Source organism: Anguilla rostrata, chromosome 2 (genome assembly GCF_018555375.3).
Source record: "Anguilla rostrata isolate EN2019 chromosome 2, ASM1855537v3, whole genome shotgun sequence".
In the NCBI taxonomy this organism is placed as follows: Eukaryota; Metazoa; Chordata; class Actinopteri; order Anguilliformes; family Anguillidae; genus Anguilla; species Anguilla rostrata.
The window spans coordinates 67,334,388-67,351,338 of NC_057934.1; the positions used below are offsets into that span (position 1 = coordinate 67,334,388).

A 16,951-nucleotide genomic window follows, 5' to 3' on the forward strand; every position below is an offset into this window, starting at 1 on the left:
GGGGTCAGGGAGGGGTGAGGTGAGGGAAAGCAGGCGGTGAGGCGTAGGAAGCAGCATACAGCTGTTTCTTACGCTCCACAGCACGGACGGACAGGTTCCACGAGTGTTTCCAGTCTAAACGGTAATCTACTCTGGATGAACGAATTGTGACCGTGGTGGGGGGGGGGGGGGGGGGGGGGGGGGGGGCATTTATACAGACATCACAAATGTATGGGCAATGTTTAACAAACCAAAAGGGCAAGAGTTCGGTCTTTCTTATTTATTAAATAATCAGGTCAGCTTCCAATGTTACATACAGCAGGCTTTAAATGATTATTCCACAGATCTCAGCACTCAGCACCAGGAGTCACGTAAGCACGTAACCTCAAACAACGCCACAACCCTACCTTGTTAATCCAGGTCTCGCAAACCTCGTCAGTTCGCGATTCTCAGTATTCCAAACAGAAACACACTTCGAGTAATTTGACTTGGCTGTGTGAGCTTAAATGTTTTTACGCGGCTGGGAAACACGGGACTTCTACGCACAGCCGGAAGACCGTAGTTTCCAAGGAACTGCAGCTTTCTTCCAATACGTCTCTTGCAGAAACATCCCAGGACAGTGTATATCACGGGAGGGGGTCATTCCCCAATTACTGACTAAAACTTTGACTGGCTCCATTTTTTCCCCACCACATGCATCATACATGAAACAAAATGCTTTGCAAATATATTTTTTTTACAAGATTTCACAAGTTGCATTTACCTTTCTAACTAGTGACCTTCAAGCAGTTAAGTGTGTCCCATAAACATATGACCCCTTTCCTATTCTGGAGTTCCTAGGACACACTACTGAAAATAACAAATGCACAACTCTAATAACATTAGTTCTTTTAAATAGAATGTTACACTGCCTCCACGATAGGATTTAAACTGAACATTCATGAATATAATCTCAAAACAAAATGATACATGCACAACAAATAGAGCCCACACAAAAACAAATTACAAATAACAGACCATACACATGTACAAATTATTGTTCATTAACAGAATTTACCACCACTATCCTTAAGAGTGCTTTCACATACGCCTTTCAAATTCAAAGTTGTGAAATAAAATAAATGGTAAAAATTGTTGTTTTTGGCCAGACCTGTCACTTTTTCCCCCACACACAGATCTATAGTTCTGAACAGGCCACTCCATTTCACAATTCAAATGAGTTTCATGTTTTCCTCAAAATAACAAATCATGCTTGCTGGAAACTTTCTAATGCGTGGGAAAGCACAAGGCCAACACCTTACAACCCCGTGCAGCCAGACGCAATCGCTCTCCAATTGCAAATATACTTTTATGATTTGCTAGAAGTGTACATTTTCATGCATATTTGTGGAATATATAATTATATATTTTATCTGACTGTTTTGCTGTTCAACTTCAAACTAATCATCTGCCTGAAGAGCGTGGACTACACTAGGAGCCTGCATGTGCTTCCTGTGTCCATGCATTTACAAAATCTTCTCTAGTAGTTCTTCTCCAATTCCTCAGCTTTCACGTAAGCCCCAATGAGCAGAAGCCGGGGCCAGTTAAAATGGTCGCGATACGAAAGCACTCTTAAGGAACAAGCGGGCACGTAGCAGATTTATCTGGTAGATGACCAGTCCAATCACATGAAAGGGGCAGCGGGTAACCAGCAGGTACAGAGGAAGAGAGCTGTGCCTCGTCCACAGGTGTGCCACTACAGCCTTCAGCTCAGAAAAAAAAAATCAGAAATACAGGTGTATCTTGGAATCCATCCATCCATCCATGTATACCCGCTTAACCTGAGCAGGGTAATGGGGGGGGGGGGGTTCTGGAGCCTATCCCAAGCTTGCATTGGGCGAGAGGCAGGAATACACCCTGGACTGGCCGCCAAATCTATCGCAGGTGCCTTGGAATAGATCCCTAAATTAATCAACCGGCCAATACGCTGCACATTTCCATCATAAAATGGATGACTGTTCAGCTTGGCTGCTGCATAGGCCATATGAAAAGAGTACTCCCTGCCATGGTGGAATAATCGGGGGCATTTGTCTCACCTCAATGGGGAACCTTTCACACTACTCTTTCGTCAATGTCTCTGTGCTAAAAATAGTGGACCCACTTTCTAACTCTGAACATCTAATGGAGAACGTGGTTACTAAATAGTGGTCAGTTTTCTTTTTTCGTTCGGTTTAACAGCTACAGGGGTATCTTAAAGACTTTTAAAAAAAAAAAAGTTTAAAAAAAATTTAAGTTTGAAACATGTGAGCCTTTACTTACCCAGTAAACATGTGACTTGAAGCAATCACAGCACTCCCTCTGAGCTACAGCTACCTCATGACAGGCACTGGAGAGTCATGCAACGGAATAAAACCACAAACCCTCTGAACAAGGGGGGCAACATCCTCAATACTCGTCAGTGTCAACGCCAAGAATACACGCCACGCTTCAGAAAGGGAACCTTAAATTAGACGCAAGTGATTGTCAACTGATCGGGGAAATGACTCACTCACCCCCCCCCCCCAATCCCCCTCCCGCCCCCCCCCCGTTTTAAATCGATCATGTGAACATGTCAAGAGGACAATGCAGGGATGAACGGACAAACCGCTCACAGGACAGGCTTGTTATACAGAACACACGCTATTCTAAGAAATAACAGGTACTTACACTGCAAACTAACCTGTTAAATGCCAGGTTTCTGGGATTTTTCCTTCAATACCCGCATAAAGCCAAGAGAAAAGTGTGATGAAATGTTGTAGCTACAGTCGACAGAAACAAATGGCAGTAAGAGGTGGATTCAGTAATCGATAGTCTCAGTTGGCAGGTTACCAAGTTGTTTGTGAATAGTTGGGACCACTCAAAATGAACACATTTAGCTTTATTTTCATGCATATTCACTGTCCACTTAAGGTAATGTACAACACCTTTCCCAGTCAGCATTTAACCCCATTCAAAGGCCCAAATCAGCTAGCAGGTTATAAATTTTAGCGCTCAACACAGAAGGTAACAGCACAACATGGAGTATGTTAAACATTAGTATGAATGAGGGAGAAACACGCAAGCATAAATGACGGCATGCTCATACACATGGAAACATTCTACCTCTTTAAGGCTCCCAAGGTGGGGGGGGGGCACCACATTAGTGGCCACAGCTCTGAAGAGTTTGAGCTGGAAAATGCGAGCGCTTCCTGATAAATGCTGACTAGATGCGCTGCATACGTCCTCACTGAAAACTGCTATGACATGGGGGGGGGTGTTCTTTATTCTTCAGTAACAGGTTGCACTGAAAAAAAACCTGCAGAATGATCTTATTCATCGCCTGGTGCTGTAAGGTGTAATGTTGCCCGTTAAGTTCAAAACCATCCAGAAGGCTTCAATGTCAACTACTTCCTTGTCACTACAACTACGGTGGTCTCTCTGTCTTTTTGTCACCACTTAACACAAAGGCATTTATGCTGGAATGCATTTCCCCCCGAAGACCCCGCCCCACCCACCCACCCCCTCACGCCCCGCCCCTGAAGGGTGCAGAAGTATCCTACCTTTACCGAAGACCACAAACAGTATCCTGCGCACAAACTCCTGGGGTCTATCTTAAAATAAAAAGCGATGTTTTTTTTTTCTTTCCCCAGGACTGCTCACAAAGGAAACAAGAGAGCCCCCAGGGGTTAGTCGAACTTCCTAAACTTGATTAAAAAAAAGCAAGGGCCTTCACCAAACTTGCTACAAGTTTGGGGACGGTGCAATCCAACAGCCTGCAAAAAGCTGTGAAGGCCCTTGACGTGAGTGAAATGGAAGGAAAGGTGGGACTTGCCTCAGACCGTACAGCACAAGGCCGAGAGACCCTGCCTCAGGCAGTCCCACGGCATTGCTACGGGGGGGGGAGAAGAGAAATCCTCGTTTCAGCAGGGCGGCCATGTTCACCGTCAGCCACACGCATGCATTTAACGTCCCCGCAAGTGCTGCTCAAAGCCACTTGGAAGGCCAGTGCCACCGATGAAAATGCATTAAACAAATCTCATCAAAAAAGGTAGAGGAACAAAAGAATACTGGGGGGGAGAAAGGTATTGAAATCTTTTTCCTTTTCTTTTTAAAATACGGCTGATAAATTTGGGTTTCAGAGGTGAAGCGAGTAGATCCAGACGATTTTACTTAACGGCTCTTTTTTTCGTCTGCGTTTTTGTAACTCCAACTACCGATCGTGCACTTTGGCTGCCGAACAAAACAAACTGTCCAGACAAATCAAAGCAGTGAATTCCAAGCAAATTTTTTTGTCCATTCGAATGAAGGGTTTTTCTAATTTTGTATTACGTGTGACGGGGCAATCAGATGAAATCGGTGTCAAAAAGTTGCATTTCTGACCCAAAAATTCATAAGCAGGTTTAGGATGACAAGTGGCTCTGAAACAGCACTTCAGACATTAAATGAAGCGTAATTCACACTCATTTGAATATACAGGTATTTGTCACGTGCAAATCCTAAAATTGTGGTCACTGGCAGCATCCAAATTCAAAAATCAAACCCCGATAAAGGATAAGGATCAATCAAACCAAAAGTTCCAAGCCTCTAAGTGCCCCATTGTTTACAGTGGGAGGTCCTACATTCAGGCTCCCAGAGAGCTGTGTTACAGCTTGAAGAAGGTTCTAGAAAAATAAAACAAAATCAACGGCCAACGGCAATCAGGGTGACCGTGTCTCAATGTGGATGACAAAGTATCTTTCCAACTCAACCTGAACTTCAGACAGCACAGGGCCATTTTTGTACACTGCAAAGTAAATTCCCCTCAGAAACCCCTCTCGAAAAGTCACAGTAGGCAACACATTAACTTTCACCAAAACATGACGTGTACAGTCAGGTAGTCGTAAATGATCACCCACATGTGGAGGCTTCTCGAGCATTCAATCCAGACATGATAAAACGGACGCATGAAATCTGCAGTGTGAACGAGGCAAAGAAAATCGTTTCGCACGAGGACACCAGCGCCTTCAAGCAGGCTTGACAGGGCGTTTGGGATTACGTGTAGTACTCACTTCATTTTGTTCGGAAGCCAAGCGCTTGTATACGAGGAATTCTGCGATCTTGGCTCGCATTCTAACGGGTACAACACAAGGGGCCAATAACGTGTCAAGAGATAAAGCAGGCAGGCGCGTCCATGTTCGGATAGACCATCTGCACAGAAAGCAGCGGCACATCTGCACGGAATGCTGCTCATCGCCACGTTCTCCACAATAAGCAGATCACGAGAAACCTCCACACAGAGCAGAACAGGTTTGCTGTAGTACATCAGGCGTTTACAGTCACGGTTGCACACATCCAGCACACAGTACAAACCTTCACTGAGTGGATCCTTGCCCCCGGGTCATGAAAAACAGCCTCAAGTTTTCATCAGGTTTTATTACAATAATCATTTTGTTATGTTTTTTTTTTTTACACAACAGTACAGAAACCATTCATTTTTAAGTTACGTTTCTGGGCTCGAGTGAAAACCCGGAACGACAAAGCTAGACACAGAAGAGCAGGAACAGGTTCATCTGAAGCCCTCACCAAGCAAAGCTGGGGACACGAAGTCCAACAGCACCTAGGGTGCTGCGAAGGCCTCACACTTCAGTAGAATAAAGGTATTTTACAGAAACTTGCCTTGATTAAGGTGGCACACGTTCATGTTACTCCAGGGCCTACAAAAACATTACGAACCACATTTACTAAACTTCGCTTCTAAAAACCTAAATGGAACATGAGAAGAAAAAAACAATCCATACAAGTATCAAATGCAAACAACAGCTCGGACATTTCGTTTTTAAATAAAACATTTTATGCAAAATCAAAAATCGTCCCATGCGTCGCAAATTTTTTTTTTTTTTTTCCCCCTCCCTCCTTCCTCATCCCCTTGACTTACTGTAACTAGGGTGTTCTGCTTAATTTAAACAAAAAAAAGAAAAGAAAAGAAAAGGAAAAAAAAAAAAGATGAGAGAAGGTTTAATCTCCAAACCTATTGAGAGAGACGGCGGTTCAGCTTCAGTATCGACCTCCCTGAGACATTACGGGAGGCCTCATTCCCATGGGCGGCCTGGGGGGGCCCCCTTGAAAAGGCGGGACCATGGGTGGCCCCTGCCCGTACGGGGGCATTCCCCCAGGCATGTAACCAGGCATTCCCTGGGGGGGCCCACCGTACTGCCCTGTAGGGGAGAACATTGAACAACAGAGCTCATAAAAAAGATAAAGACAACGTGCTACAAGACCAAGATTTTTTTTAATCCCAAAACTTTAAAAAGTCTTTTAACTGGAGCAGTGGTCTCCAACCCTGGTCCTGGAGAGCTACAGGGTCTGCTGGTTTTTGTTTTCACCTTAAAATCAGCACTCAGTTGAGACCCAAGACACCAGGTGAGTTGAGTTAACCGTGTAGTCAACTGGTCTAATTGATTCATGAAGTGCAGAGTCACTATGAAAACCAGCACACCCTGTAGCTCTCCAGGACCAGGGTTGAAGACCACTGAACTAGAGTCAACCTTTAAAACATAACAGACCAAAAGGATTAAAATAATTTGCCTACCGTGCATGGGATGCCTCATCCCAGGCTGCTGTGGGGGCATGCCCTGCTGGGGGGGCATCATGGCCCCCATTGGTCCCACAGGCGGGACAGCCATATGGGCCTGTCCCGGCCTGGGAATATTCCGCTGGTATCTAGGCAACTGAGCCCGTCTTTCCTCCTGTCAGTCAAAATGGGACAGGAGGAGGGGGAAAAACACAAGAGAAAAGGTTCAGACACTAGGGAGGAGCACCTCTTAGGTGTCAACAATAAAAAAATCAGCATTCAAGATCACATACACACACACACACAAAATGCAAATAATTTACAGCAGGTCCAGAACACTGTGGACACTAACTTTACACATAGGTTTAACACATTACTTACTGTCAAAGGGCAAAAGGTGAAATTACAAGAACTTACCAGCGAGATATCCTCATCAGGGTGGATCAACTTACTGGTTGCACTCGTTGTAGTGAGGGTGGGAGGCTTACTTGTCACAGTAGCTGGGGGTTTGGATACAGTGCTACTGGAGGGGTTAGTGGTGGAGGCGGTAGCCTGGGTGTAAGCGGGGAATGTGGCTTTGGGAGTCTCTGAAGACGTGGCGGGCGCGCTCAGAGGCTTGAAATCTGTGCCCACCGGACCGGACACGGCCTGCTGAGCCTGCAGAGGGAGGAGCCACAATGAGCCCACGGGGGGCGGGACCAGCAACCTGCACTTCACTTAAAGGGGAACTACACTTTAAAACACACGCGGGCTTATTTTATTTCTGATTTTCTTCTAATGAATGTGTCGACCTTCATTTTTCGATGAGCTATTTCGTTTTGTTAATACTTTACGATGTTCTGTTGCTCACCTTTACAAATTCAGGAAGTAGACCTAGGCAGCATATAATTGCGCGACTTCAACGCTATGCTTTTCTTCGAAGAAGAAAAAAAACGGAAACCGTACTACTATGTGGACTTGCGCTAAAAAAAATAAATAAAAAAAAACAGGTCCTTGTTTCTAAGGTCAGACATTTAAACCAAAATAACTCATTGAAAAGTGAAGGTCGACACATTCATTAGAAGGACATTATAAACAAAATAAGCCCATGTGCGTCTGAAAGTGCAATTTCCCTTTAAGACAACATACCGCAGAGGCTCACGAGCCAAAACGGCCATGCTGTGCTTTAACCACTTTACCACACAGCAAGCAAACTGCAGAGCTCTAGAAGGGCAACTCTGCAACCAAAAAGTCATCCAGGCAAAGCTGAAAAAAACATACAAATCTGTGCCATTAAGTTTCCACTGAAAAATGTAGTTTTTTTTTTGGGTGGTGGCACACACAAATCTACATAATGTGTTTTAGCCAAGTAAATGAGAACACAGATTTGTGGCAGCCCTAGTCTAACACCCACAAACACCGGCATGCAGCAAGTCACACAGAGCTCTGCCTAGTCACTATGAAGCCAGTTGAAAAACAAACAAATTCTTTCCGCAAAAAAACTGAACAAAAAAAAAAAAAACCATCACATTTCTGAGATGAATGTGCAAAATTTCCAAAAAGCATTACACAACAAAGCAAATCTACTGCCTGCATGCCATTTGCTTTTGTGAAGTCCTAATTTCACAAACTCCTGCGTACTTGTGCTGTGCTAGGGAACAGGGGCTTAGCAGATGCTGACAGAGTGTCTGCACTTGGTGAAGATGTACTTGTACTTGGAGCATGAGTCCCCATCTGTAGCATGAAGAAAGAGCAAAGAGTGAAAACCCATTCAGATTGGGCTGGTGGATTTTGGTGGGGGGGGGGGGGTGGCTATGTGCTCCTGCCAATTCTCAATTATTTCTTTTGAACTTTCAACTGTAAAGCAGGGAAAGAGGCCACCGGTGAAACTTCAGCACGTAGCATGTCTGCTCTTCTCAGAGTCCATCTACAGAACACATCATGCCATTTTTGGCAGGCAGGCAGGTCGCTCACTCATCCAGGCCACTGGACTCTTCTCCTAAGCCTGACAGGCCCCTCTCTGGTAGACAATCCACTCATCCAGGCCACTGGACTCTCCTCCTAAGCCTGACAGGTCCCTCTCTGGTAGGCCATCAACTCATCCAGGCCACTGGACTCTCCTCCTAACCCTGACAGGCCCCTCTCTGGTAGGCCATCCAGTCATCCAGGCCACTGAACTCTCCTCCTAAGCCTGACAGGTCCCTCTCTGGTAGGCCATCAACTCATCCAGGCCACTGGACTCTCCTCCTAACCCTGACAGGCCCCTCTCTGGTAGGCCATCCAGTCATCCAGGCAACTGGACTCTCCTCCTAAGCCTGACAGGTCCCTCTCTGGTAGGCCATCCAGTCATCCAGGCCACTGGACTCTCCTCCTAACCCTGACAGGCCCCTCTCTGGCAGGTCACCCACTCATCCAGGCCACTGGACTCTCCTCCTAACCCTGACAGGCCCCCCTCTGTGGAGCGGGTCGAAGGTCAGTGCTGGCCCCTGGCGGCGCACACTGCGCCCCCTGGTGGGCAGAACGGAGGGCAGGGCAGGGCTCACCTGTCCAGCGCTGGGGAACAGCGGTTTGGTGACGGCGGGCTGGGGCGCGGGAGCGGTGACGACGGGCATGGCCGGCCTGTTCGCGGCTGGAGCCGTCACGGGGGGGGCCTGAGCCATGGGGGACATGCCCGGACGATGTCCCACCGGGGGAGGCATGCCTGGGCAGGGCAAAGCGCAAACAAGAGGCTTCACTGCATTATCCAATCACGGCTATGACATCACATCTACCATAGAGTTTTGGAAAGGAGAGCAACAGAGGATGTGAAAAGCTCTCAAATCGCTAAGGTATGAATAAGAGGATACGTTTTCGGCAGAGCCAATAAATAAAACCGAATTCACAGTTATGGACATCCAAGTCCTCTGCTCTTGGACTGCAAACCCAAACAGGAGTAACAGACAAATGTGTCTGAGTGTAACGTGCCAACACTGCTCTTTTCTGGCAGATGAAAAAGTGTTACTTGGTAGCCTATTTCAGTTGGGTTAACAACCTCTATACCTTGTCACACTGTAAATTACACCATTTAAGTAGCACGTTTCCTAGTTAAAAGAAAGTACTTCCTATAAATGAAGACACTGCACAAAAGACGCTTTCTCCTGGTACAGGGAACCAACGCTGCAAACGGACACCACTTACCTGGTGGCATGCCTGGCATCATCGGGGGCATTCCAGGTCCGGGTGGCATCATTCCACCCATTGGCATCATACTGTCAAGAGATGGCACAATTGCGCGTTAGGACAAAATGTTTCACCAAAACAAAAACAAAAACAAACAAAATCTGTTCAAAGGCAAGTCCTCCGAACTACGGGCAGGAAGACTCCCGTTTAAAGGAAGGCCATATTCACCCGGGGGGCATGCCAGGCATCACCGGCGGCATCCCATGCATCATCGGCGGAACACCCGGCATCATGGGGGGCATTCCTGCGTGTGGTGAGCGGGCGTAAGAGCAGTCAGTCTCCACACAAGCACACGCGATTGGACAGTTTCCCCAAGCCCCCCCCCCCCGCGAGACACAGGCGTACCTGGGTAGCCCCCCGGGGGCATTCCGGGGGCTCCGTGGACGGGGGGCATCCCCGGCTGGGTCATGGGGGGGATGAAGGTGCTCTGGGGCTGCATGGAGGGCTGCTGGAAAGAGGGGCCCGGCTCCTCGTCCTCCTCGTACTCATCGGAGTCCTCCTGGCTGTTCTGCTTCTTCTTCTGACTCTCTGCTTTGTAAACAAAAATAAAACAAACAAACAAACAAAAAAAAAAAAAAAAAAAGAGGAAGGACCAAAGAACAATGTGTGTAATACCAGTTACACAAACAGACGACAGACGGGTGTGAGCCCGCAGCAATCTTGCAATCTAAAGCAGAGGTGTCAAAAGTCCAGTCCTGGAGGGCCGCAGCGTCTGCTGGTTTTTTCTGGTGCGTTTCAGCACGGGTGATTCACTTCAGTAATCTACTGGCTAAAGAGTCCACCAACCTGATTCTCACAGCCTTAACCGTCCGCTGATTTAAAAGGAAACCACAAACACCTGCAGACACTGTGTCCCTCCTAGACTGGAGTTTCACACCCTTGATCTAAACTCATGTTGGAGGAAAAAAAAAAAAAAAAAAACTTAACCAGGGCACGAAAGTCCCCAATGAACAGTGTGCAGAACGTGCTTCTGAAAGGGACACCAAAACGCTCCGAGCATCTAGACTGTAATACCTTGTGTTTTCTGTTCAAGCACTCTCCGTCTCTCCTCCATGTCTTTCTCTGGTATGCCCTCCATCCCGTAGATTTCCAATTCTATGTCTGTCCTGCCGGGTATCGCATTGGGAACGCCATCTATAGTTTCTTTATGAACCTGCAAAGTTAAAAAACAAAAATGTCAAGTTCAAAACATCCACAGTTAAAAATCCAAAGTCAGAGATTTAAAACAAAAATGAAAATGTGTGCCTTACCTGCATACAATGAATGGCTAAACCTGGACCTGTGTACAGTTTCTTATGGCATATGTGACATTTGAAATGTTTTGCCTTCTGGTGCTGGATGAGAATTTTTTCATCGTCGAAATCTCTGTTGCAATACCTGAAGGATTTAGGTTAAGGTGATGTGTACGCATGTCGTCGTGAGGCAACCTGGACCAAGATATCCGACCAGGCAACCCAAGTTCTGATGTATAAACCTGTAGCTCACGAGTTCTGGCCATAGCTAACAAAGGGAAAGGTAACTACACCGCGAGACTCAATAACTGAAATATTTTACTAACGTTACCAGTTCGCTAGGTGTCTTTAATAACGTCGTAATAAACGTAACTCGTTAAAACCAAGCGTTTATATTAAGACCATTTTAAAAAGAACTGCACGAAGCTGACGGCAGTTTATGACGCTAACCAGTAATAACACACTAGATATTACGCAACCAGGTTTCCCTCTACACCTGTGAACAACCTTACTAAATTAACTGGATTGCTGGCCATACAGTGGCTCATAATCGTAGTTTTCTTTCGATACTGCAACCTAAATAGGCTCTTCGTAAATTCAAGTAAAACGTTCAGTGTTGCATAACACATAACTAGCCACATTATCCGCCACAGTCTTTGTCCACAAGCAACAACGATAATGGCGGCCTGCTTCTGTCGCTCAGTTTTTAACCGTATGATATGTTCACGGTTTGCATGACACAACTGAAGTTAAATTGCACACACAGAAAGGATACCAGCACCATGGTTTCATCTGCTTCTTCTTCTTTCTTCCCATGTTTTAAATCTAACGTATTCTCAAAAGAATCCTAACAAACCGAATCGCAAAGCAGACCGATTTATTCCCTGATCTCAGAAAATGGCGTAAGACACATCTTTGGATGAGAGCCACTAACCCATAATGCAATGGGGCACATGACGCATGCGCACAAAAGATACACAACATTAAATAGGTATAAGACTGGTGACCCCTGCTTGCATGAGCAAAGTGTGCTTGTTTCTTTGACAAGTGTATGGGATTGCATGATCATCTTAGATTTATTTTACAGTTGCCGTGTTTCTCCGGTGAAACCGTTTTGTAAAATAAATAAAAAACATTTATTTGACTATATTTAAGTCAACTGAATAGCTTCTTTAATTGCTTTCGCATACACTTCAATAAAGCAACCTTTGCTAACATGGTACATAAATTAAATCATTATACCATGCTTCATTATCCACCCAAAATTAATGTTTAACTATTAACTGTATATATAACTATGTACACACAGACAGACAGACAGACAGACAGATAGATACATAGATAGATAGATAGACAGATAGCCTGTATATAGTGTGGGAAAATTCTTATCAACCCATTTATAACCCTCATGATTTAACATGTTGTGAACTGTATATTGGTTCCGTGGGCATTGAGCTATATGATGTTGACTGTGATTTTAAGTAATACATTTATTTAGAGAAATGAATATTCCATGTTCATTTGAAAAGTGAATTAGCAATAATGTATGTGTTGCAGTTCCTTCAAAGAGCCCCCATACCCCCTTCCCCCTGTCGTGGCCAGTTTGTATTGTTGTGTTATAGCCTTGATCATTTCCAATCCAAACGAATTACATCCTGAAAGTGCACATAAGATACTATCTGATAATCAGCCCTGTGGCACTAGCATCTATGCAGCTGTAAAAAATATAAATGGCCACAAGGAGGTGATGTTGCACCAACAAAGAAGATTAGCATTTGTTACACCCCAATGTTACAAGTGTAGATTTTATTCAGAATTTGTCACTGAAGCAGCTGATTTTTGTCAGCCTGTTTACAGGAAAGGCGTAGAGCTACACTAAATTATTGAGAAGATAGGACGATATTAAGTGATGGTGACTACCAATTGCCCCATTTGGTGAGTGAAGAGAAACTGTCAATTTCTCACATTTTTCTAAATATTTATACATTTAGATGACTACAGTGGAAACTAAGAAAATATGAGCAATCCAGACTGTAAGAATCAGGGCCAGTCCATACATGTTAATATATTCTCCTGAGTATGAGCAGTGTACTTGATCACTGTGCCTCGTTGGTTCTGTGTGTCTGACCATTGCACTGCGCAGAACCATAAATGTAGGTCATGAATGTTCTCTATTACAAAAACCATTTTGGTGCTAACTGTATGCGTATCTTACGCCCAGCTGAATTTATGTGAGGATTAGAACCCGCTTCAACCTAGCAAAGAGACAGCCTCTTCCTCTTTCTTGTGTGGATTTATCCTTGATCATTTCAAACCAAGATTAGCCCACAAAATCTACTCTATAAAGTTCAGGTACTTCAGGTTTTTCTGAAATCAGTTCCTTCCAATTTCTCCCCAATTTGGAACAGCCAATCGTGTCCATCAGTGCCCACAGTCACAAACTCCAATATGGACCCCTTGATTAACTACTCTGGTTAATTTACAATGTATAACACGGTTATCCCTGCTGAAAATTAAGCTGGTAGAGTAAACTGGTGGTCAAACCGGTGGACTACCCGACTATAATAATATACGCTGGTCAGCTGGTGAACAGCTGGCTGACCAGCTGAAAGTGTTGAAAACACAGCTTAAACCAGCTAGGCCAGTTTCGGCTGGTTTAAGCTGGTATTTTCAGCGGGGATACAGTTACCTTTAGAAGTGGACATTTATGAGATGAAGGAGTAACCTACCCTTAATCCCTGAACCCCTTCCCCCCCTTCACATGGGCCTTCCAGGACATAACTAACCTTGAGTGTTACATATGGCAGAAGGAGAGGAATCGCTGAGCTCTGCCCACCTGGGGACACACGGACCGAGTGCTAGAGATACAAGGAGTCGAGTTCAGAGACCAGTCCTGGAGCATTACTTCCTTAGTGAGGAGAGCTCAACGGCTGCCCCACTCACCCTCAACGGCAGTGCGGCGAACAGTTTGACACAGTCACCCTCTGCTTTCTGTAAATGGTAAATGGTAAATGGACTGCATTTATATAGCGCTTTTATCCAAAGCGCTTTACAATTGATGCCTCTCATTCGCCAGAGCAGTAAGGGGTTAGGTGTCTTGCTCAAGGACACTTCGACATGCCCAGGGCGGGGTTTTGAACCGGCAACCCTCCGACTGCCAGACAATCGGTCTTACCTCCTGAGCTATTTCTCCTCCTCCGCCTTGCTTTCCCAGAGGCCGGTTTCTGGCACCCCGGTGTCCAGCGCGTACGTCAGATCGCTCTCTGATAAGGGTAACCACACAGTGTTCATTTTCCCCAGAAAAAAAAAAAGAAAGGAAAAAAAAAATGCAAGGAAAACCTTTCAAAAGGCTGAACTGTAGCATCGCTAAATGACCATTTATACATAAAACTGTTTATTTAGCAAAGTCTGCTGGTGAAGCAGACACAGCAGGAAAGCAATTTACAGGAACTTTGGGCACAATTTCAAAGTTCCTTTGGAAAGAACCAACCTACAGTCTGAAGGCGATGCGCAGGTGGTGGAATGTCATACATCTTCCTTGTACATTCTGCAGAGAATTCTATGTCATATGTCATGCCAGAACACACACAAAAAACCCACAGTAGTCATTTTTATTATAAACCAGTTTAATGTATTCCAGTATTTACATAAAAAATCTACAAAATATGCACATGTTAAAAATAAAGTCAGTCAGTCCACACTTGCAGTGTTATAGCCCTTTCACACAGTCCCTAGTTATAACCAATATAATTCTCTTCATTTACTGATAAATAAACACTGTACAGTGTACAAGATGGTGTTTATCAACTGATCACTACAGATACCAGTAGCCATGTTAAAAAATAAACAGCTATGTAAAATAAATCTTTTTTTTTTTTTTGTCTAAGATATATATTGTCTGCACTGTAGTTAGGGTAATGTTAGGTCAAAGTATTTTTAATTCCTGCGGAGGTTATCAAGGTCAAGTATACATTGCTCTGGTTAGACTGATTAAGAAACATAAACAATTACATGGTCCACCAAACATAACAAAGACATATAACCATTATTTGTATTTTCCGTAGCATAGCCCCAGCGAAGAAGAACTGGTCAAATATAGCACCACTGATACAGCACATAGGAACATGCTTGGTGTAACTCCGCCCCTCAAAGTTATCTCTGCTAATATTTCCATAAAGTCTGAGATTTGGACAGGGCTATTTAAATACATTTATCAAGTGAATATGGAGGCCTGAAAGTCACTTGAGAAAATCATTTTTCCAGATAACTACAGACTACAGCACCTAGCTTCATGACAAGATGCTATGCATTCAATTTTTTTGTATTTACAGGTAATGCACCGTTTTGTTTATTATGCTTTATGTCGCGTTGCTGTTGGTTGTAGAATAATTTTGGCAAACATTCAATGAATACTGAGGTATTACGGCACTTCTATTTTTCTATTTTTATTTAGAACAAAATTAATGTTTCACTGTTCTTCACAAAGTAAACTATATGTATAACAACTGTTGCCTTTATAAAAATCACACTTACTCTTTGTATGCGCACACACGAACACGCAGGCAAATCCGCACAAGCACACACTCACACATACGAACACCCATGCGTTCACAAACGCATACACACACAAGTGCACGTTTTTTTGGGTCAACAATGAATGCTTCCACAACATTCACAATAAGAAACAAATGAGATCTGCGTTAAAAACAGGGAGTGTAGCGCATCATTTGTCTTGTCAAGAAAAAACAAAATGGCACGTTTCACCACAATAAGAACACAACACTGCTGACCGTGCGTGAAGTTCTGATCAAACGACATCCTGCCAAACCACTTAATCTGAGTAGGGCATTTAACGGAACTATCAGTCTGAGGACGTAGCTCTGTCCCTCTCATACTGCTCACTGGTGTCCATCTTGGGCAAAGCTTCTATAAGAGTCCCCCCTAGTAATTCAGGCTGTCTAACTCTTATACAGTGATGCCACTGTTCTGATGTTACAGGCACCTTTTGGTTAAAAGCAGGCTGCTGTCACACCTTAATTCCCCTCCCGCCTACCTCCACCCCCCCCTCCACCCACCCCGTCAGCAGGAGTGTACCTGGCTGTCTTAGGTGGGAGAAGGCATGCCAGGATGGTTCCACAGGGGCGCAACCCCACGCCCCACCCAAAAAAATGTTCTATCTCTCTCTCTCTCTCTCTCTCTCTTTCTCTCAAGGGGTGGGAGGTAGCTTCACGTCCAGCAGGCCGTAGGCGAACACGTTCCAGAAGACGGCGCAGAGGACGAACAGGGTGTAGACGGAGAAGAAGATCCAGAACAGAGACTGCTCCTGCAGGCGCTGCTCGTAGTTCTGGAGGACCACCACCCCGAGGGTCAGGCCCACCGCCACCCCGCCAAGGTGGGCCACGAAGCTGGGGTTGGGGCAGGGCGGGAAGGCCGGGGGGTAGTACCGAAGCCACACGGCACGCCCGAACTCCACGCTCACTGGGAGGAGGGGGGGGGGGGGGGGGAGAGAACCACATCGGCAGGTCATCACTTCGCGCGCAACGATACCTGCCTGTCTGTCATCCACGGCTCCCCCCTTGCCTCCGTCTGCTCTGTATTCTTGTCGCTGTTGTAGATGTTGTATAAATGGTCTGTATTTCTTTCACAGCACTAGGAAAATGACTTTCCCACATCCCAGAAGATTTGGTTTCTGTTTATCAAATAACACCTAAGCAGAAAAACTCTAATAATGATAACTGACTGCCTTCAATGAGTCTCGCTCAGTCGTGTAGATGCACAAGGTGTGCTGGGATGGTTCTGTGAGCACTTCTCATCCATAAGACTCTAATCACCAGCTCTACAGTCTCCGGCTGGCCATCCATACCACCTGCAGTGCTTATTTCAGTGGCTGAGTTAAGTGTAACCTCCTTCACTTCCGACCGCGCCCAGGAATTCATAACAGGAAGCTGGGGTTGTGGCTGGGGCTTGCTCCACAGAAAACTATACTTGTTAGTTA

General features: G+C 45.1%; 2 protein-coding genes across 9 annotated transcripts in view; both read right to left on the reverse strand.

Annotated features, from left to right (window-relative positions):
- Positions 1–1,130: 1,130 nt before the first annotated feature.
- znf207b (zinc finger protein 207, b) lies at positions 1,131–11,896 on the reverse strand. 7 transcript variants are annotated; one of them, XR_010328541.1, is made up of 13 exons: positions 11,732–11,896; positions 10,975–11,101; positions 10,739–10,877; positions 10,070–10,255; positions 9,893–9,968; positions 9,683–9,753; positions 9,049–9,206; positions 8,147–8,239; positions 6,944–7,183; positions 6,545–6,701; positions 5,984–6,170; positions 5,632–5,669; positions 1,131–3,865 (listed from the first exon to the last, which is right to left on the reverse strand). XR_010328541.1 is itself a non-coding variant. In XM_064324196.1 (12 exons), the coding sequence occupies exons 1-11, from the start codon at positions 11,770–11,772 to the stop codon at positions 6,010–6,012; spliced, it is 1,449 nt and encodes a 482-aa protein (XP_064180266.1). In that variant the 5' UTR covers positions 11,773–11,896; the 3' UTR covers positions 1,131–5,669; positions 5,984–6,009. The 7 variants fall into 7 exon arrangements, 5 of the variants coding, with proteins under 5 accessions (XP_064180266.1, XP_064180267.1, XP_064180265.1 ...); XR_010328540.1 differs by having other exon boundaries at positions 5,632–6,170; XM_064324196.1 differs by having other exon boundaries at positions 1,131–5,669.
- A 4,132-nt stretch (positions 11,897–16,028) lies between these two features.
- Positions 16,029–16,951, reverse strand: part of rhbdl3 (rhomboid, veinlet-like 3 (Drosophila)) — a 56,298-nt gene continuing 55,375 nt past the window's right edge. For both annotated transcript variants that reach the window (XM_064324202.1, XM_064324201.1), the window contains one exon: positions 16,029–16,434. In XM_064324202.1, the coding sequence (XP_064180272.1) occupies positions 16,163–16,434 (272 nt within the window). In that variant the 3' untranslated portion in view covers positions 16,029–16,162. The remainder of the gene's footprint in view (positions 16,435–16,951) is intronic.